This window comes from Micropterus salmoides, unplaced genomic scaffold, assembly GCF_014851395.1.
Source record: "Micropterus salmoides isolate LMB-PRFRI ecotype aquatic unplaced genomic scaffold, ASM1485139v1 Ms_hic_scaffold_14, whole genome shotgun sequence".
Lineage (NCBI taxonomy): Eukaryota > Metazoa > Chordata > Actinopteri > Centrarchiformes > Centrarchidae > Micropterus > Micropterus salmoides.
Window position 1 is genome coordinate 21287888 of NW_024040485.1, and position 21906 is coordinate 21309793.

General features: G+C 41.2%; 2 protein-coding genes and 1 non-coding gene across 4 annotated transcripts; 2 read left to right on the top strand and 1 right to left on the bottom strand.

Moving 5' to 3' along the window:
* The first annotated feature begins 1528 nt into the window (after positions 1–1528).
* On the top strand, positions 1529–17670 carry ano8a (anoctamin 8a). Of its 2 annotated transcripts, none has more exons than XM_038718319.1 (18): positions 1529–2538; positions 5204–5314; positions 6531–6663; positions 7367–7505; positions 7674–7770; positions 7893–8009; positions 8190–8317; positions 8689–8850; positions 11128–11280; positions 11652–11778; positions 12075–12130; positions 12228–12302; positions 13912–14409; positions 14688–14873; positions 14984–15175; positions 15307–15438; positions 15701–15811; positions 16377–17670. In XM_038718319.1, the coding sequence occupies exons 1-18, from the start codon at positions 2346–2348 to the stop codon at positions 17043–17045; spliced, it is 3279 nt and encodes a 1092-aa protein (XP_038574247.1). In that variant the 5' UTR covers positions 1529–2345; the 3' UTR covers positions 17046–17670. The 2 variants fall into 2 exon arrangements, with proteins under 2 accessions (XP_038574247.1, XP_038574248.1); XM_038718320.1 differs by having other exon boundaries at positions 1530–2538; positions 14691–14873.
* Positions 9264–9336, top strand: trnak-cuu. Its single transcript has one exon. It is a non-coding gene; the product is annotated as a tRNA-Lys (tRNA).
* Positions 17671–17990: 320 nt separating the features above from the next.
* LOC119902253 (DET1- and DDB1-associated protein 1-like) lies at positions 17991–21194 on the bottom strand. Its single transcript, XM_038718321.1, has 5 exons — positions 20837–21194; positions 20530–20610; positions 20321–20372; positions 19972–20033; positions 17991–19842 (listed from the first exon to the last, which is right to left on the bottom strand). Exons 1-5 carry the CDS (start codon positions 20843–20845, stop codon positions 19738–19740), a joined length of 309 nt encoding a protein of 102 aa, XP_038574249.1. The 5' UTR covers positions 20846–21194; the 3' UTR covers positions 17991–19737.
* Positions 21195–21906: the final 712 nt, after the last annotated feature.

Consider the following 21906-nt stretch of genomic DNA (forward strand, 5'->3'; position numbering starts at 1 on the left):
ATCAATGAGAAGCTAGAACATTGTATTTGTGCTAAGGATTGTTTGTTTAGGTCCATATCTGGCACAAAACTGCACAACAGAAAGACCTATAATTGTATAATAATAGCATATAATCGTGTTTAAATTTTAGTGTGAGAGTTATGATAAAGTAGTTTAACATTTGAATTAAGTGGCAGCAGCTTGACCCTTCCCTAGTGGCTTTAAGGATAAAACTGTACTGCCTCCATCTGGTGTCCATAGCAGTGTAGTGCCCTACTGGAATTGGAGGGAAATGTATGCCTCGTGAATGTGTGAAAGTGTTTTTCTAGTTCTGCTTCTTTTTACAGGTCTAAATAGTACAGTAATTTAAAACACCTGAAGTTAAAATCAAAAAAATTAAAATATTTTATCAGATTTAATACATACCATAATCATATGAGGTGTTACATTCACAAAACACCCTCTCCAACAGGCAGAGCTGAGGAAGGATTTGCCCATGTGTTGACATGATGATGGGAATCTGTGACAGGCTGACAGAAAAGCCTTTTGTGTGATGGCCCCAGCAGAAGGTGTGGATGAATAATTGATCCCAAGAAATCAAATTAGTTTTTCTCTGACCTTGTTGGGCAAAACATATCCACACAAGAGTTTTTATTCATGTTGTTGGTTAAAAATGAGACATGCACACATAAATACTGTACCATTTGGTATTATAATTACATTTTCATTAAATTCTCCAAGCTGTTTACCTTTCAAATGTTTTTAAGATTCCGTTGTGGCAAAGGGCGGGCTGACATGAACATGTTTATTGGGAATGTTGACGTTGAGTAATTAATTTAGGCATCACTTAACATGTTGCCTGATTATAAAATCTATGATTGCCTTAGCCTATGCAGAATATTTACATTAGTCTTTGTCTTCTGTTCTTAGAAAAAATAAACAGCTCCTGGGAGCGTGGCTTTGTACCTCTCAGGGCGTATGAGGTATGGTAAATATGGATATAACAAGGGTTATTCTATGAATTCTGCTGCTGGATTACTAACCATGCAAAGCAGTCAACTGCCCCAGTGACCCCAGACTCCCAGGACCCCAAAAAGCCCATGTTCACAGCATGTCAGTTGGTTTTAATAAGTTGTACATTTGTAGGAGAATTTGCACCACTGAGGTATATTAGTAACTGTTTTTCAAGTAAATATACAGTTTGAGATTTTGAGAAATATGTTAGAGTTAAATGAGGAGATTGATCCCACTCTCATGTGTGTATCCTAGCTTAAATGTAACTCTACAGCCAGCATCCTGAGCTTAGCTTAGCACTTGGAAACAGGAGGAAACAGTTACCATGGCTCCACCTGCCAGCACCTAAAGCTTACTTAACATGTTATATTGTTATATTAGTATCACTGTACACAGACTGAAGTGTCAAAACATCAACTTGTGGTTTTAATGGTGGTTAGACTATATGAAAACAAATCTATAGGTGTCGCAGTGACTTCCTGGAGTTTCCGCTTGTTGCCTGGCATCCTCACCTTTCGTGTTTACAGTTTAGTTTTTGTACCTGATTACACAAACAAGTTAGCCATAACAAAATGAGCATTAGAGGTGCTGGTTGAACTACTCTTAGACAGAGCCACGGCAGCTGTTTCCTCCGGTTTCCAATCTTAGTGCTAAGCTAAGCTAACCATCAGTAGTGCCATCTGCATGTCAATATTTAACATACATGTGACTGGTATCAATTTAACTATTAAATATGTCAAACTAACTGTGTATACTAACTAAACAAACAGCATGGGGGCCTTTAACATTAGACTACATGGGCTCACCAGGTTAATCTGGCCCAGCAACACTGGACACTGTGTAATATTTAATATGAAAAGCAATAGGTCTATATGAACCGTCCTAAGATGCATTAAACCATTTTAGTGGCATACATTTAGAGCCATACAGGTATAGTGACATTTCGAACAGGCCTAACTTAGTCGACAAACAGAAAATATCTAAATATGAAAAGTCACTGTGGGACATAGTGCAGTGATGGCAGATATGTCTTCAGTACATCCAAGGCACGGCTGACAGAACCACCTGCAGCTAGGACACATATGTGCAGCGAAAACACCTATGCCAGTGTTTATAGACCTGCAGCAGCCTGCGTGGTGTTTCCCAAACTCTGTCGTCACCACCAGTCACGACTAGTGCGCGTGTAGATGCAATGATCATGTTCCTCCTCCTCCACCAACACCACCACCTCCTCCTCATCATCATCTATCTGATACACTAGGGCTTTCCCTTTACATGCAACGACCATGCAATAAAAACAGAGTCTAGTCCTCCCAGCCCCACCACCACCTGGAGTATTTGTGCACACCACCATGCAAGCGACGGACACCGGAGCATCTGACACCGACGCTACTGTAAACAGTAGCAGCCTCAGCAACACCGCAGACGTCGACGAGAGCGACGGGGCAGGGGAGAGGATGGACAGGACGGTGCCAAGCGAACAGCAGGACAGGACCAAAAATCACCAGCAGCGGCCAACGTCCTCAACGCCGTCCGGAGTGCTCGGTAAGTCACAGAAAACCCTGTAAAAATACTGTTATGTGTTCTGCGTGCGTACAGTGGAGATCAGAGGAAGGATTTGTGTTTATTTGGAGAAAAAAAAGGATGGGGATTCGGCTACTGTTCATGGGCAATATGGTGCAGTCACCGATGCTTGACACACTTCACCTCACTGTATGAGTCACGGGAGACTGAAGGGGTCAATCGATTGTGTTTGGGTTTTGATTTAGGTGCGTCTTCCCCATTCCCGCTAACGGTACATAGTGCGCATTCCGATTCACACAGGCCCGGGAAGAGTCCGGCTTTTAATGGTCCACAGGTGCATGCAGGAGTCGTATGCAGCGGAGGTACATATCCCGACGGGCTGTGCTACACTATACTTTGAAGAGAGTAAAGATTGTGTTGCAGGCTCCGATGTCAGGTGTGTCCGTTTTGTCTCAGGTGTTGAAGACTTGAGGATTATACTGGAGATAACTGTAGTGGTGAGCAAGCGATTGGTGCTATGGTTAGTTGTGGAACTGCAAGATGAGGATTAATAAGCAGAAGCGAAAATGTGATATTTTATAACCTTTCTTCCTGGAGCCCCTGTCCATCTCAAGGTACCCTGAATTGTTGAGTTTTATGCCCATTCAGCATCTCTTGCGAGGAGGAGTGACTCAGGCCAAGACCTGGTCATCTGTATATGGTCATATACAGCTGGACTGTGACTGCAGTTATTGCTTTGATAATTTACCATCTAAGACCATTATTAACTAGAAGTGAGCGATTTCACAGCCTGAAGTAATCTTGAAATATCTTCTACATCTGTTTCACCAATATTAGTGTGACTATAGGCTTGGTGTTGTTCTTTTAGCTGAGCTGTAGAATATGAAGGTGCATCTGATCATGAAGTGGTGGTGCACTGTTGCACTGGTGAACTAGACAGCATAACCACATGCAGGTCTGAATGTGGCGGTCTGTCTGATGTGACTTTATGGCCTGAACCATATCCAGGCTGCCTACCTGCATTTTCTCCATTACATGCTGGGAAAGGCACCAAACTCACTGCCCCAGCTGCCAAATCTGTGACTGAGAAACAGATGTAGAAAAAAAGAAATGGTTATTCTCTTTGAATTGTTTATGAAAATGTATTTTGAGTCCTAACTTTCTGAAACAGTTGTGGGCCTTTGATTAACCCAGTGTGTTTCTGCCAACTTTGAGACAGGAAGTGAAGTGGAATGTACTATGTTGATTGGTATGACCTAAAAATATGCAGTATAACAATAATTGTCTAAGTTTTTGTAAAGATCAGTGCTTTAGATTGGGTGATTTAGGTCGGTTGTTGCAGCACTTGTCAGGTTATAGACATTTATTTAAGGTTATGACATGAGTTTTACTAACTTGAGCTCTAACCTCTACCAAGCATGACTGAGTGAAATATATGTATATAGCCTATCTATATCCAAGATCTGTCTATATTGTTATGCTTATTAATGGCAAATTACATGTCAAGCTATATGGCTCACCACGTTCGACTGTATTTCAGAGGTCATTCTGGAAGAGGTCTGACTTATGATATTTCAAAAACAAAAAATACCACGATCCAATTACAATTGTAGACAATAAACAATTACTCTCAATTTATTACCTAGTCGAGGTTAGGAAGCTTCAAAGTCTATATCACTTACCGCAACTGTTTACACAAAAAGAAGAGTAAAAAATGTCTATAGTATATTCTAGTTTGTAAATCTATACAAGCTCTACTGCAGACTGACATTCAATCATCTTATCATTCATGGTAATGTTTTTCCGAATGGATAAATTGCCGCTGCTTGGCCAAGAGATTTGCATGTCAGACATGTCTGGTGGCCTTAATGAGCAGTGTGTCATAGGTACAGTATACTGTTTCTTACAGTTACTGAGTGGGCGTGTTGTTCAAAAACATCTATAACAGAGAGGTGACAGCAGCACTCACTGCTCCCCATAAGAGGGATAAAAGTGCTCATAGGTGACGTTATATTTCAGTTGGGCTGCAGAATGTGAAATGCTGATCACAGACACGTCCTATGAGAGTGTCCCAGTGCGGTTCAGTGAACAATAAAGAGATCAGTCAGTTACTCACTATTGCGTGAGTCGTGAGACCGAGAGTGTTACTTGAGAGTATCACTTTCACTTTTGAGTGTTAACCAACATGTAAAAGAAAAAATAAAAGATGACTTCAGAGCATACACTGCATTGTGAATAAGTGCAAGCGGGACAACACCGCTGGGAAGGCCTGCTGCTATACCTACATCTATTTTTAAGAGACAGTCTTGAAAAGTTAGTTTGCTAATGGCTATTTACACACCACTCAGTTTACATATCATCTATTTGTTCACAGCTCAAAACGTTGGCTCATAGTCATATGACCAGTGCAGCACAGTCAACGTGTCTGCACAATTTCATTTATGTAATTTTGTCTTTCCCCCAATTCTCCATGACAGAGCAAAAAAATAGGAAATTATGGAAAAATATGGTGGAGAAAAAACATCAGTGATGAGTGTCAGGGTGATACTAATGACTAACCCGTCAAAATATCACCATCTGCCCCCTGCACTCTACCTAGCCCTCTTTCTCAGTCATTTTAAACTGTATTTTACCCAATTTGATTCACTCTTACCTTCTCGCCCTGCTGCCCCCTTTTTCCTTTTAGATAAATTGTTCGGGAAGCGCCTTCTGCAGGCCAGACACTACATTATGTCTCGGAAGTCCTGGCTCAAGATGGTGCCCACCGAAAACTGTGATATCCTGATGACATTCCCAGGTACTGAAGGCTCCGGCCTGTCCTCCTTGTTCGTCCTGTGATGAATCCCTCACTGTAGAGAGAACAGTGGATCCTCATTAAATGTTTTTGGTGATCAGCCAGCCACTCAGGACTTAGAATGGTCTCTGAGGACAATTAGATCTCATCCATTTAGTGTACTTGTATCTACAGACTAGTCCTTCCTGCAGTATTTTAAGGAAGCTGCAGTTGTGGGTAGAAAAATGTGAATTGGACGGATGAACACTTCATTGGGCTTTATCCTCAGGGGTGGACTGCTGTTGCTCTTTGGGGACACATATACTATGTTTGGCATACATTATCTTTTTGAGGCCTTCCTCTGTTATAGAGATGCACATTTTACAAAATAGCTCAATAGTATATGTTGTGTCATACATACAGTGTTAACTCAAACAAATGTAGAATTGATCAACTGCAGTAAAAGTGTTTGTTGTGCAAGCATCAACAAGGACTCCAGCCTTCAAAAATGGATTTTCTCCAAAACCGCCATAATAGCTACCACAATTTGAACGTGAAAGGCATTGCTTTTTTAGATGGCTGTTAAGGTCAAAGTCAAATTTGGTGGTGTTGCTAGAGTCTGACTAGTCCCGCTGTGTTTAATACATCTATCTCGTGGACAAAAGTGGGGCAAGGTGAAATAATCCCAAATTAAATTGTTTTACTGTAATTGGTAATCAAAGCATGACCTACATATGTAATGTAAATTAGTCATGAATTTAGTCTTTGTGCATGCTGGATGGATCCAAAGTCTCAGTGATTTCCAACTTCATGTTTATTGTTTTCAGCTGTTCTTATGATATGGAGTCAATGGTAATGATACAAAAGGCACACAATTAATAGCTTAACTGAGACACAATGTGCTGCGTACAGTTGGCTGAAACAGCTGGAATCAGGATTGGAATAAATACGAGTTAAGATTTAATTAGAGTGGCCTATTACAGTCAACACAGCACTGCTTCTTAGGCCTTCTGTCAGGACGGTGAATTGGATTTGGTCCAGCTTCTCTTTATACAGCAGTAATCTGATCATTTCCTGCATCTAGCAAACATGCCTGCAAATGTGTGAGTAAATAAAGTGAATGTAGATCAAATAAACTGTTGTTTCAAAATATGTATTATGATGAACATATTCACTGTTGATGAAAATGCAGTTGTCTATAAATGATGGAAAGCATGCTACCACACGTTCTCCCTTACAGATGCAATAGATGACCACACTCTGCTGTGGCTCCTGAATCAGATTCGTGTTGGAATCCCACAAGTCAGCATTCAGGTTCGGCAGCATAAACACACCCAGACACACGCCTTCTTCATCACGACAACATTTGAGAAGTAAGACCCCGAAACTCACATTCACACTGTGTGTGTGCGTGCATGCATGCATGTGTGGTCTTAGTTTAAACTTTTCCAAGTGGCCACTGAGCACTGGTGCTTTTTCCTGGAGTTAGAATAATGGTTAGGTAGGGTGATTTAAATGTTATTCCTATAGGTTATTGGTAACATTTTACTTCATTATTTAACTGCATATACAGAGGGTACAGCAAAATTGCTAAAATGAAGTCCAGGGTTCCCAAACCTAAAGTTGGAAATCTCTATTAGATTTTGTAAAAGACAGGATTTTTTAAGGCAAATTAGCACGTATGTGTTTGTATGCATGTGTATATGCATGTGTATGAAGATTTCTGCACCACAGCATCATAAAGGTAATACATAGAGTGATTAAGTTTGTTTTTAATTTTTTTGTTATGAATGTCTCTAATTTTTAGCCTATTGAAAATAAAGGAATAGGCCGACATTTGGGGAGATACACTTATTTACTTACTTTCCATTCTAATTAGTTTATTTCATAAAAAAACCCAAAGTGTATGTGTGTATCTCCCAAAATATGGAACTATTCCTTTAAGCACACGTTAGTTGTGTGCTTACCCTGTGCACTTAATCTATCAGACATCTGCAGTCCAGCCTGTACACGGTGTTTGTGCTCCATTAGGTTTAATCTTGCTGTTCATTTAGCCTGTGCTCTCCTCACACGCAGCTTACTGCGGGGAGCAGAGCAGATGGGCATGCACAAGGCCGTCAAACCACAATTTGGTGGCGGTATGCGGCGCTTTTCCTGCGAGGAAGACAACATCTATGAGAACATAGAGAGCGAGCTCTGCTTTTTTACCTCACAGGTTAGAGCTCAAAACTGTGGGCCATGTGATATGTAATATGCATAATGACACTTGCTACAAACTGAGTGTGTTATTAAAGATCTGTGTATTTATTTAAATTTCAGGAATTAAAATGATATGTCTAATAGTTATGATTGTTTTTCTCCCCATAACTGTGATGGTTTTCAGGAGCGTCAGAGCATTATAAAGTATTGGCTGGACAATCTGCGAGCCAAACAGGGGGAGGTGCTTCACAACATTCACTTCCTGGAGGGACAGCCAATCAGTATGCTGCCATTTTATTATGATTGAACTTTTTCAATACTGTTCCACATACCTTGTGCATTGCTTAGTGTTGAAATGTTACCTTAGAAACCATGTATGAGTTTCATGATGTCTCCTCTTTAGTTCCAGAGCTGGTAGCTCGGGGGGTGATCCATCAAATGTTTCCTCTCCATGAGCAGAGGATCCTCAACCAGCTGATGACATCCTGGGTCCAGGCTGTGTGTGAAAGGCAGCCCCTGGGTAGGAAATTATAATTGAAGAAAATTTGGCAGGACAGTACACAGCAGGCCTGGCTGTTAATGTCACATTAGTTTATACTATAAGATAGTATCAGCTTGTTGGTAATGTAAGTGATTGAGAAATTATGATTCTTCCCAAAGGCTCAATATTAGCTTGTTTACAACTTCATCTGCTTTATAGATGATATCTGTGACTACTTCGGAGTGAAGATCGGCATGTATTTTGCCTGGCTGGGTTTCTACACTAACTCCATGCTTTACCCTGCTGTCATTGGCTTTCTGCTCTGGATACTCGCAGAGGCTGACCAGGTACTTGAAACCTATTCTATAACAAGATTTGTTATACAAGATCTGACTTTTTTAACCACTTGGGATATTATGGAGAACCCCCCTTTAACTGTCACAATGTATGTGTACTGACGCTGATTTCTTTTTTCTTTCATCCACATATTAGTTTTATTTCTATGCCAGGAGTGTCAGGAATTTACTGAGGTTTTTATGTCCATTTCTGACCTCATACATTTTATATTATTTCCTGTGTGTGTTTTGTAAAAAAGAGACTTTGACAGCAAGCTGAAGCAGCGCACTGACACAAATTAATTAATGAAACGGAAATGTGCGTGGCATAATCATACTTTTAAAGGTAATATAAGTTTTCATTCTCTCATGCTCGTTCACAGACCAGTCAGGATATCTGCTGTGTGGTTTTTGCCCTCTTCAATGTTGTGTGGGCCACGTTGTTTCTGGAGCGCTGGAAGAGGCGGGAGGCGGAGCTGGCCTACAGGTGGGGCACCCTGGACACCCCCGCCGAGTCCTTGGAGGAGCCCAGACCCCAGTTCAGGGTGAGGATTGTTACTGAAGTTTGAGCATGCATAGAGGAAAAAGCTGCTCAGATCGACTATCAAACGATCACAGTCACTTGCTAATAGTCAAAAAGTTTCATGCAGCAACATTACAGACAGTAAATTCTGTTATTTCAGTACACCAGTTCCACTATGCTCAGGTCGCAGTATCAGTCCGGTTGAGTGGTTTATCAGCGAGCTCTTGCGTAGCTCTACGGGATTGGCACACAATACCAGGAAATGTGATCATTATGTTTACAAGAGGAGTGTGTCTAAAGACGCCACGTGCTCTCAGACAAAAGTGGGGCAGGTAGCCACTCCCCCACCCCCACCCCATCTCCTGTGGTGTAGAATGAATGGAAGTCTTAGGGGAGGGGATGTGGGTGAGTTTGGATGTGCCCGATTTTGGATGTGCCCGGCTAGCTCAGTCGGTAGAGCATGAGACTCTTAATCTCAGGGTCGTGGGTTCGAGCCCCACGTTGGGCGGCAAAGCTTTTGAGGATGCACTTCTGGCAACAGCAGTGTGGTTACTCTGAATAACAGGACATCAGAATCAGCTTTATTGCGAGGTATGTGTACACATACAAGGTATTTGGCTCTGGATTGTACAATGCTCATGATGTGCTTACTTATACAATAACACAATAATACAGCAATAAAATCAAACACAGGCTACAGTATAGAAAACACATATATACACACTATAAACAAAACAAACAGATTGAGACAATAGTGCAATGAGCAGAGTGCAAAGGATGCAGGAGTAAATTATTATTACCATTATTGTTACTGTGTACATGTTGGAGGTGGATGTGATATGCAGGTACACATACACATACAAGCATACATGTACACAATGTGATGAGTGCAAAGAATGCTGGAATAAATAAGTATTATATGCAGGTGTGAACAGCTCTGAAGAATGATAAATAAATAATAATTGGACACTGTGAGGCAGAGTCAGCTGTTCATCAGAGTGATGGCTTGTGGGAAGAAACTGTTCTTGAGTCTGTTGGTTTTGACAGTGCTCTGTAGCGCCTACCAGAGGGGAGAAGCTGGAACAGGTTGTGTCTGGGGTGAGATGGATCTGCAGTGATGTTTCCTGACTCTGTAAATGAAGAAGTCCTCATTGGAGGGCAGGTTGGCACCAAGGATTTTTTCTGCAGTCCTGACTGTCCGTTGTAGTCTGCTCCTGTCCTTTTTGGTGGCAGATCCAAACCACACAGTGATGCATGTGCAGAGAACAGACTGGATGATGGCTGTGTAGAAGTGGATCAGCAGCTCCTTAGGCAGGTTGAGCTTCCTGAGCTGGCGCAGGAAGTACATCCTCTGCTGGGCCTTCTTGATGATGGAGTCAGTGTTGGGCTCCCACTTTAGGTCCTGGGATATAGTGGATCCCAGAAACCTGAAGGATTCCACAGCAGACACAGGGATTGAGTATGGGGATGGGGGGACTCCTTCTGAAGTCTACGGTCATCTCCACAGTTTTGAGCGTGTTAAACTCCAGGTTGTTCTGGACAGCTGATCAACCTCCCGTCTGTAGGCCGACTCATCACTGTCCTGGATCAGACCAATGACAGTTCATCATCAAACTTCAGGAGTTTGACAGATGGGTCTCCTGAGGTGCAGTCATTGGTGTAGAGGGAGAAGAGCAGCGGGGAGAGCACGCACCCCAAGGGGGCGTCAGTGCTAATAGTCCGGGTGCTGGATGTGATTTTTCCCAGTCTCACCTGCTTATTCCTGTCAGTCAGGAAGTTTGTGATCCACTGACAGGTGGGGGCTGGCACAGTGAGCTGGGTGAGTTTGGTGCTGAGGATGTCCGGGATGATGGTGTTGAACGCCGAGCTGAAGTCCACGAACAGGATCCTTGCATATGTCCCTGGAGAGTCGAGGTGTTGCAGGATGTAATTCAGTCCAAAGTTGATTGCTTCATCCACTGACCTGTTAGCCTTGTAGGCAAACTGCAGGGGTTCCAGCAGGGGGCCCGTAATGTCCTTCAGGTGGGCCAACACCAGTCTTAATGATATGACATAATGACATGAAAAGATGATGTTATTACTTATGTGGTAATTGCAGTTCAGTTGATGAAGTGGTGTTTCATTTGTTTGACGTTTTCTACAAAAATCCGGTATAACAAATATAGGACATGCAATCAAGCAAGCAGTTACTATGAAGCACATTCTTCACAAACATTTCCAATCCAAGATGATTGCAGTCATGAAAAATAAGTCTGTAATACTCTCTCAGGCTGTTTTTATTGCTCTGCTGTGTCTGCAGGGAGTGAAGCGCTGCAGTCCCATAACAGGCTGTGAGGAGTTCTACTACCCGCCCTGGAAGAGAGCTCTGTTCAGATGGCTGGTCAGCCTGCCCATCTGCCTCCTCTGTCTCTGTTTTGTCTTCCTCGCTATGCTCCTCTGCCTGGAACTGCAGGTTTGAACAGATAACACAGCATGCAAGTCCAGTGAAGAGAAAAAGGAGTGTAAATAGTCTGGGGCTAATAAATGGGGATGATGAAGTGTATAATTAATTTCTTGTAAGGACTTTAAACCCCTTACTGGAAACGTCACGATTAACACAGAAAGAGCTAATAGTTTATTTCATGATCCACAACTCCAGTTTAGTCTGACATTGTGTAATTTGATCATTTTTACAAACAGGTTAAATAAGGCCCAGTCAAATATAGCACTTGCCAGTTTATATTAATTTATTAGCCTTTTAAAAATAGCTGTGGGATTTGAGAGAGTAGGTGTGAATGAATAGGACATATTAAATATGTATCATGCTTCTAATGCACCTTGCAGGAGGTGGTGATGGAGATTCAGGAGCTACCTGGTATCACAAGATTCATTCCTAAGATACTTCTGGCCCTTACTGTAACCATATGTGACGAAGTGTATAAGAAGATTGCATACTGGCTTAATGACATGGGTAAGTGACTGTCATTTATTATATATCTTTGTGATATATAATAGATTAATTGTTTAATAAGAAATTAAATTAAAATGGAATGTATTTGCCCATAGTTGTAATTTAGGATAGACACCCTCTTAGTATGCATGAGAATTATTTTATGCTACGTGAGTACTGAAAACTTTTAAGCTCTGAGGTTCCTGTCCTTTGCATTCAGGAGATACCATATGAGGTTGTTGAAGGTAAAACCTTTTTACTATCATTCAGCTGCCCTTTGACAAATGCTCCCTCTTACATTTTTTTTCTTCATTCAGAGAACTACAGACTTCAGAGTGCCTATGAGAATAATCTCATCATCAAAATGGTTTTTGTAAGTCATGTTTCCTTTGTCTGTTTGGCATAATAGAGACAATTCATCATTCTTAATTGACTTCCAGTAATGTTTCATTCCTATGGTTGTTTTACAGTTTGAATTCATCAATTCTTACCTTAGCCTTTTCTATATCGGCTTCTACCTCAAGGACATGGAGCGACTTAAGGAGGTAACAACTGTTGACAATAGAGTGCTGCAAGAATGAGTCCTAGAACCTGGAAATGAGTTAGTATTTTTGCACAACTGGTTCCCTCGTCTTGAAGAAGCTTAGAAGCTTAGTGGTGACAACACTGAAGTCTGGCGACCGTGGTGTAGTTTGTTTATAGCCTGACGTGAGCTTTTTACTTCTGGCGATTGCATTTAAACTGCATAAATCATAAAAGTGGTGTCCATTTGTGAAGATTGTCTTGCTGAACAAAATATTTAAAGGTTCAGTGTGTACGTTTTCGTTGGATCTAGTGGGGAGTGTTGCGAATTGCAAACAACAGTTTAGTCACCGCTCACTCCTCCCTTTCCAAGCGTGTAGGGGAGCTACGGCCAACACGCTCTGTCTGCTCTTGTGCTAAATAATACGTGTGGGCCTCCATTTGTCCAAATTTCACTTCTCTTCTTACTTCTAATAAACCAGACAAACTATTACCACTACTAGGGGTGGGAATTGCAGGGTACCTCACGATACGATACGATACATGGCTCACAATAACGATAATGTGATGATACAGCAATTCTGCGATAATCGATATATCGCTAGACAATCCTAAAATGATACATCACAAAATGCCCAGGAAAAAGTTCTCTATTTATTTGTTGCAAATCCAACCACTTAGAAAACAGCACAATTCTGCAGCACACAGCTATTTTTTTTAATTAAAATTAATTTTATGTATCAATATGATGGGCTGCAATATTGATCATGATCATGGAAAAGTGTATAACGATAAATGTAAATGCTCTGTACTTGTATAGCGCCTTTCTACTCTTTTTTCGACCACTCAAAGCGCTTCACACATCTGCATGCAGTCACACACTGAGCCTAAGTGCTCAAACGGAAACTAACATTCACACTCACTCATACACTGGCGGAATAGCTGCAAGTCAGGGTTCAGTATCTTGCCCAAGGACACTTCGACACACAACCAGGGGGGAGCCAGGGATTGAACCGCCAACCTTCCGATTAACTGCCAACCCACTCTACCTCCTGAGCCACCGTTGATATATTGCTGTATCGATGTATTGGCACACCCCTAACAACTACTACTTCCTTTTTCTTTGTACATTTTCAGCGTAGTGACGAAACACATTCTGTAGAGCTGTTTGTGCTTTTGGGCTACTGTAGAAACATGGTGGAGCAACATAACAACTTGTAAGGGGACTCGTGTTATATGTAGATAGAAATGGCTCATGTCAATAGATCCTCCTAAATACTATGTACTAAATACCCTTAAGTAATAAAATTTAGTTTGTCAGAGAGCATATTTTCAATAATATGCCAAAATCCAATGGAAAAATCCTATTGTCGAGGGAAGGGATGCTAACTTGTGGGTGGTTGGCCTACAAAAATATGTCCTCCCTGCAGCACTCTATATCACAAACAATAAGACAAAATGTTGGACTTCTGACAATATGTACTGTAGCTCTCGCTGAACATTGGCCACCAATGGTGATAACTGACCTCTCAAAATTCGTAGTCATTTGCAGGCTTTTGGAGTGTGTGCATGTTTTCTCTTTTGCACTTCTTAGATTCAGCCCAGTAACAGATGTTATCCTACTCCTCACAGATGCTAGCCACTCTACTGATCTTCCGCCAGTTCCTACAGAACATTAAAGAGGTCCTCCAGCCTTATCTCTATGAGCAGAACAAGCTGGGTGTCTTCACCCCAAAGGTGCTGTGGGAGCTACTCCAAGCCATCATGCTCAAGTATGGCCGCCTGGCTCTGGGAAAGGCCCAAGCCTCAATGACAGGCTATTCCTTCCTGGGTCCCAGAGGGATCCCTGTCAGTCACACTGCTAACGGTAACCCGGAGACAAGGAGAAGAGGGGATCTGAAAGCCGGGTTCAGGCTGACAGAGGAGGAGTGGGACATGAATGACAGCAGTCTGAAGCAACGTAAAGTCAGCTTCACAGAGAAGGTCGACTACCAGGATGTCACGACAGAAACACAGACGGTGTATGACAGCTCCCTTGAGGACAGTCCCACGATGGTGGAGGAAGGGATGGATCGGTCCAGTATTTTTGACAGTTGTGACGAGGACAGTGATTGTGAATCGTTGGCTCAAGTATGTGGTCTGTTTGTTATTATGACATATCATTCTGTTTGTAGATATTTTAGTTTTGTGGTTTTGGCTTCTTCTACTCTGACTAAACTCCCTCCAAAACAGTTCAACTTGTTTCATGAAGTTTTATGAATTAAGTCATATTATTTTTGTGGGGATTTATCTCATTCATCCAGATACTACTCTGACTGTTTAAATTAAGCTATCCACTCTACAGCTGTAGAATTTAAGATGTCTAAGTTGTTACCAGAGAAAGTATCATAGTCCACTGTTTACCTTAGCAGGAGACCAAGGAGAATGCCACTGTGTCCTCTCCAAAGGAATCTGACTCTCTCTGTCAGAGAAGAAAGAATGTAGGTGAGGGGAGAACAGAAGAGAATAAGAAGTCCTGGATTGATCCACCAGAAGAACCCAAAACTGTCACTCTGACCCAGGCTGAGATTGAGAGCTGCATGCAGACGTACGAGGTGAAACTCTTGATATGGGGCAAAGAAATGCTCATTTTACTTTTCTTTATACAAACTATCTTGCATCATACAAATTCTAATAGTGTTTCATGGTGTTTGACGGCCAAAAGGACACACTCCAGGACTACCAAGAAATGTTCATTCAGTTTGGCTATGTGGTGCTCTTCTCCTCTGCGTTTCCCCTGGCGGCCATGTGTGCTCTTATCAACAACATAATCGAGATCCGCAGCGACGCCTTGAAGCTCTGTACCGGCCTGCAGAGACCCTTTGGACAGAGGGTGGAGAACATCGGACAATGGCAGGTCAGTGTGTTTTGTTTTGGAAAATGTCAGAAAAGCCTTCCAGGCTACATCGTACATAGTGAGGGCATCTGATCAGATCAGCCTATAAACCTCCCCCTCTCTCTCTCTGTTTCACTCTCTCTCAACATCAGACTGCAATGGAGGCCATGGGCTTGATAGCCATTATAGTTAACTGTTATTTGATTGGTCAGTGTGGGCAGCTCCAGCGTCTTTTCCCCTGGTTGAGTCCTGAGATGACCATCATCTCCATCGTCTTACTGGAGGTATGCGCTGTTCTGTGTACGGTAATTGAAGGTTTGTCCATGAAGAGTTTTAAGAGAAATGTGGCTTTACTCCCCAAGTGACACTTTTTTACTCTTACCAGTGAAGTAGAAATGTGCATGGCCTGCTATTCTTTGTTGTGACTGTAAAACCTTCAAAATCGACCCGTAGAAAAAAAAAATACAGAACAAGAAACAGAATGTGACTGTGCCTTGATGTAACTGTGTGTTGAGCCTGTCCCTTTGTGGTCTTGGTGGTTTACAGCACTTTGCAATCCTCCTAAAGTACATCATCCATGTTGCCATCCCTGATATCCCTGGCTGGGTAGCAGAAGAGATGGCCAAGCTAGAATACCGACGAAGGGAAGCTTTCAAGGTATAGTTGTATCATAGCTTGAAAGACCTTCGGCCTGCTGGCTGCACTTTGTGCAATTTACATCATATTTCTATATATTTACCCCTTTGTGTCCCTTAGGCTCTTGGTGTGCAGTCTTTTCTGACTGTCCACAAGAAATAATTGTGTGTCTGGCTACATTTGTCTGTGTTGTTGTATCACATCAGTGGCACTTCTCTTGATGGTGTCTCAGATAAGTCTTGTCAAGAGATAAAAAAGCACCACTTTTAGCAAAAGTCAGTATATTTGGTGTGAAGTCCCTAACAGCTTGTTTGTGTGAACTAACTGCTGGATAGGATGACAACTTATTCGACAATGAAGCTGTAAATGAGGGAGGGCACACAGGCTGTTACTCCCACTAAAGACTGACCTGAAGAAAGTTTCATCTGTTAGTCCTGTGCACTGTATTCACTGCTACCTCACATTAATTTATACTCTTCTTAATCGATTTTCTCCTCTCCTTCTGTTTCATTGTCTTTCTTTTTCTTTCTGTGACTCTTTCTCTCTCCTCTTCTCTGTCTTCATTTTAACACGCCTCCTTGTTTAGAAGCATGAGCAGCAGGCCCAGCAGCACTTCCAACAACAGCTCAGACGCCGACGTGAAGAGGGGGAGCTTCAGCGGCAGGCTGAGCTGCAGGCCGAGGCCCGCCAGGAGAGCGACTACCACAAGGCAGACACCCAGCACATGCACCAGCACCACCATGACAAAGCACCAGGCGGCAAGCCAGGGGACAAGCCAAAGAGACCCAGCTCTCTGCTGGGAAACAACAATGTCATGAAGCTAAAGCAGATCATCCCTCTCCAGGGGAAGTTTTCCTCCGGCACCTCACGCTCCCCAGCCCAGTCCCCAACAGGAGGTGAGGCAAAGCTCCCAGGATTTCTGAAGTTCTTGAAGTCGCCTGAGGTGAAGAAAGAGCCAGCAGTGGCAGTTGGAGCAACTCCAGGGTCAACAGTGACCTCCTCAGCTCCCTCTGGTGGCCAGGAGAGGTCACAGTCTCCCAACAGGACATTCAGTCCTGGGAAGCTGTTCAGCTTCAGCAAATCAGAAGGGACTGTAGTGTGTGTGAATGGGACACAACCAGCAACCCAGCTTACTAACGCTCAGCCCAACAGGGCTGACTTGAACACCTCGCTGGAGGAATTACCCTCTAATGAGTCAGATAAAGGAGAATCAAGACAATTGACCGATTTAGAAAACTCTGTCTCAAAGAGTTAATAAATGTTCAACCGTACCAATGTATCTCCTACCTGTGCTGTAGGAGAACACATTAGTCACAAGGACCACACGTAAGGTCAACGAGCGTTTAGACTTTCACTCTTGAGGCAACTTACTTCGCACAAAGTATTATACTGTATCTATTAACATTTGAATATCTAGCTTCCATGTAAAATATGTACAGTAAGTGTAACTCCCTGAATGGGGCTTGAGTAACCTTAACTGAAGGTTAAAATACTGCATGACTGCCTGGTTTTTAGCAGCACCAGAGCAGGTAACTGATGTGAAGGATCTTTTTTTCCAAAAACCAGCTGATCATCAACGAGCACTTGTGTCAAAGGACATTAACAGCAGCTTCTCACTCCAGGTTTGTTTCTCATTCTGATGCCTGTAATGCATGTTGCATCATGTGCATGCGTTACGTATCCATCGTGTCTTTTCAGTTGTGAAGCACTTTCAAAGCCATTGTATTCTTCTGCAATAGGTCAGATTATATTCACTGTGACCATAACAAATATTCTATTTTTCTTAACTTTGATTTTCTATGAATTATTTTACTACATAAATTAGTGAATGTACTTCTATAATGTAAATAAATCTCACTTGAATAAAACATCCATCAACAGATAACGCACTGGCTGAGTTTGTTAATAGCAAAAAGATAGAAATGGGTGGTAGACCGTTTTGCTGGATAGGTTGGTTTCATGGAAATAGGTATGTAACTACATTTTTAAGGAACATTATAGAGACTTCAGAATTCAGAACAGAACATACACTGTTGTATAAACACATCTCTGCCAGAAGGCAATTACAATACAGAACTGCAGTATTTGCAGAAAAACCTAAATTAAATGTTATAGGAAGGAGGTGAAAAATCTGGCTGTTAAATATGAGTAACAACCCCTACTGCATGTCAAGTCATATGTGTAGAACAAGAGTGAGATCTGAAAGTGACAATACATTTATACAATAAACTCAAAGCAAACCATTTCACAACCTAACATCCAAAACCTAATCATGTGATGGAATACAGACCATATGAAACAAGTAGAATAAGCACACTCTTCTATGAAGTAAAGTTAAGTAAATAAAACACTGCATGTCTCTGGTTTAAAGCCATACTTGGGAAACTTAGTGTGTGTTCTACTTATTTTGACTGATATAAACAAGCATATACTGTTTAATCTGGAACAAATTATAAAAACATAAAATAGACTTAACTGTCAATTGTGCCAAACATTATTGAAAATCTGGCAAAATATTTCCAGCTGATTACTTTTTATAAATGCACACAATGTGATATTTCTAAAGGTGCAAACCCAATTATGTAAGATGCTTATGTTTATTTTGAACAAACTCTGGCTTGAATCCTTCCAGCGTAAAATAACTAATTGGCTAAACAAATTGAAATAACTATATGGCTGGTTTATGAAAGAAAAAATTGTCACCTGATAAAAGGGTCAGAACAATTAAAATATGCAAAAAGAGCTGTGGAGCCTTGTGATGAGCTTTACTTACTTTATGAGCAGCAAACACAGACTATTTAACCCTGCTGTCAGAAGCTTGTAGATCCAAACACACATTCCCTCAATACGACTCAAATGATCAACTTATTTAAACAAATGTGAATGGCACATTTATAACAAGGATTGACAGCAGTTTCTTCAAGTCACCTATACGTCAGTACAGCTAAGTACTTGCAGTCGTCACCTATTCCATAAAATATTGTGCTAACCTTGTGATTACAAAGATACAAGCACTGCTTATAAAATGGTGATGTCATACTACTGAGCATCAAACTGGCTACAAAATCTGCAAGTCGCACTGTACAAAATGTTTGCTTCCTGTAGCATGACTCTATTGGCTTGAATGTGTCCGTATTTAAAAGACATGCTAATATCCATTCATTGCTCTTCCCCTGAAACAACATGTAAACCAAAGGACACTCTAAAACATAGTGAAAACACACTCACTTCCATTTAAGGCAATAAATCATTATTCATCAGGAGAAAACATAAAATTTCTTTCAGCACTTGTGTCTTCTTCTGCAACAGTCCATAACAAACCCTGAATGGACAATTAAAACTAAGCAACAAACACAATGCAGTTTTACTTCCTGTTACTGTAATGACAGCAATCACAAAGGATGGGCTAAAATAAAGTGTTTAGGAACACTGTCATTACATAATTTAAAACTAAAACATCCTAATGGAGGAGGAGCTACAAAAGATGGCATGTCACTTATCTCAGAGATGGTATGAACAACTACAGCAGTAAACCCCTAAATAACAGCAGGGGAGCAATGACTTTACGCCCTGCATAATTAAAAGAAAACTGATGATAAGTGAATGGAAAACCAGAGGGGTGGAGGAATAAGGAGGTAGATTTATGCTATTATCAAACTACAAAGACTGAAACCTGAGGCAGAGGTGTCTTGGAAGTAAAGAAAATACTGGATGAGAGTAGTAAACAAACTAAAACATTTTTGGTTAGAGGAAATCTGAAGTAAATACAAACATTAAGACAGATGTTTTGGGGGATTAATGTCATGCCTGCTGTAGTCTGAAATGTTATCAATCCTTGTGTGCTTCAGTCTCAAGGCGTGAGTTTGCAACCATGTATCCTGTATCTCTGTGTGCATTTTGTATGTAAAGGTCAGTCTCTGCTGTGTGTGCATCAATAGCACAGAAATCTACGAATCATCGTTCAGCTCCCGACTGTCTATTCTGGCAATTTTCCGTGGAGGGGCCGTGTTCTCTCCCTCTCCGTGTTCCTGCTCGCGCTTTTTAGCTGCATTCTAAGAAAGAAAGAAAGAAGCACATTTAACACACCATGAACCACAAAACAGAGGTCATCTACTGCCATTAATAAAACAACAAGAAACAACTTTCTCCTCCATTACGTTAGCTATTTTTCAAACCTTTACCTTTTTGTCCCACTGCTGATGAAGATACCTCAATAGGATGTTTGTCTTCTCTGTGACTATGACTGAGGAGAAACAACACGTACACTGATTAGATCAAGAGACACAATATTAAAAGGTGCAGAAAAGTAAAAAAGGAGTTGAAATCAGCTGTTACTATAGAGAGTATTAACTTAATAAACAGTAATCTGGAGGCAATTTCCTCTAATGTAAGTCTTAAACTAAGACAGTTAATAATCAAATGAGTGCTTGGGGTGTACACTTACATAACTACTACATTTCTTCAATTTTAACAGAAAATGAGCTGTAGTTCCCCTGCCCTGTAAACATTTTCAAAAGTTCATGCACTTACTCTGTTCTGATGGATATTCCCGGGTTGGAAGATACACAGATGGTCGACGGTTCTAAAACAATATCGGGATCCATGTTAATCTTCAAATTGCCTCGATTTACCTCAGATAATAAAAATAGCAGTACTACCGTGTGACATAATCTCTTGAATTATGAAGACATATGCAACACCATGAGCTCACCACATTTTTAGATAAATAAATGACTTACTGATGCTTTACATACAGAGTCTGCATGGAACCTGCTGAAGTTATTTTTGTTGTAGACAGGAAGTCCCTTCAGAAAATCTCCCTGTTAACAGAACAGAAAAATATGAACAAAAACACTCCCCGTACCAACAAATCCAACGAACGTAAAGTCCTCATTATGAGTGAGCAGTAATGTGGTATTAATTGACAATTGACGTCGTTTGCCATAACGTAACGTTACTCAACGTATCTGTCGCAGCCAACTACATAAGCGAACACCTACAGGTTAATCCCAAAACGACAAAGCAAAGAACCAGCAGTGAACCTACCTTCTCCATTTCTGTCAGAGCTCTTCGTCCGTTGACTAGCTAACGTTAGCCAAGAACCGTGAGAGTGAAAACGAGCTACTGTTTCTGCTAGCTAGCCACTTAGCCTTGATGTCTTTGTCGTAGCTAAGATACCGGTTTGTTTACCCGTTCGACAGCTTCTTACGACTGCTATAAAACATGAACTACGTATGACTTCGATATTGTCGCATCACACCACTTCAAATTCAGTATCAACAGCAACCTTCCACTCGTGTAAAGGTAATAAAAACAAAAAGTAAAACTGGACGTTCTTAGGAAGGTAACTTGCTACTAGTTCGCAACTCCATTTTTGTTGTTCGTCTTTTCGGGGGCGGATACCTTTCAGCAGCGGGCGTACTTCATTGGTTGAGAAGAGGTCGACGCGTGACGAGACCTAAACAGCAGTGTGCTTATTGGCTAGAAAGTCATTATGTAAACAGACCTATCTCCCAATACAAGGGGGTTGTGGCATGAGGCTCAGATGAAAACACAAGTACCTTCTGCAGTATGCCATTCTCCATGGACAGTATGTATACATGTATCTCTCAACTACTGTTACTGCGACGGTGAAAGTACTGAGATAATAAAGAACAACAGCAAAGCAATCCGTACTCTAAAACTCTGAATTATTATCATTAAACTATAAATGTAATAAGTAATTACTAATCAGGCTGTTTATTAAAGTATATTTTTTTCTGTCTTCTGTTTTTAAGTGTTCATATACAATGCAAACATTAGTAATAGGATATTAGAACTTCCAACAGTTAATACTTTAAAAATCACTTCATGACAATTAGTACAAATGTTTCAGCTAAAGCTGATGTTTATCTGTACATTATTATATGACTAGCACACAGTTGCAAAAATGGCAAATGCTGTGAAAGTGAGAATCCAAGAGAATGCTGTTTCCATTTTCTCTATTTTTAGTCATTGCAACTTCACAATCATTTTCAACAATTTCTTGGGTGCTAGTGGTATTCTGGGCTACCCTGCCTGATGAAACGCATGACCACAAGGACCTAATCCTTTCCCCCCAGCTCCTAAAACTCTTT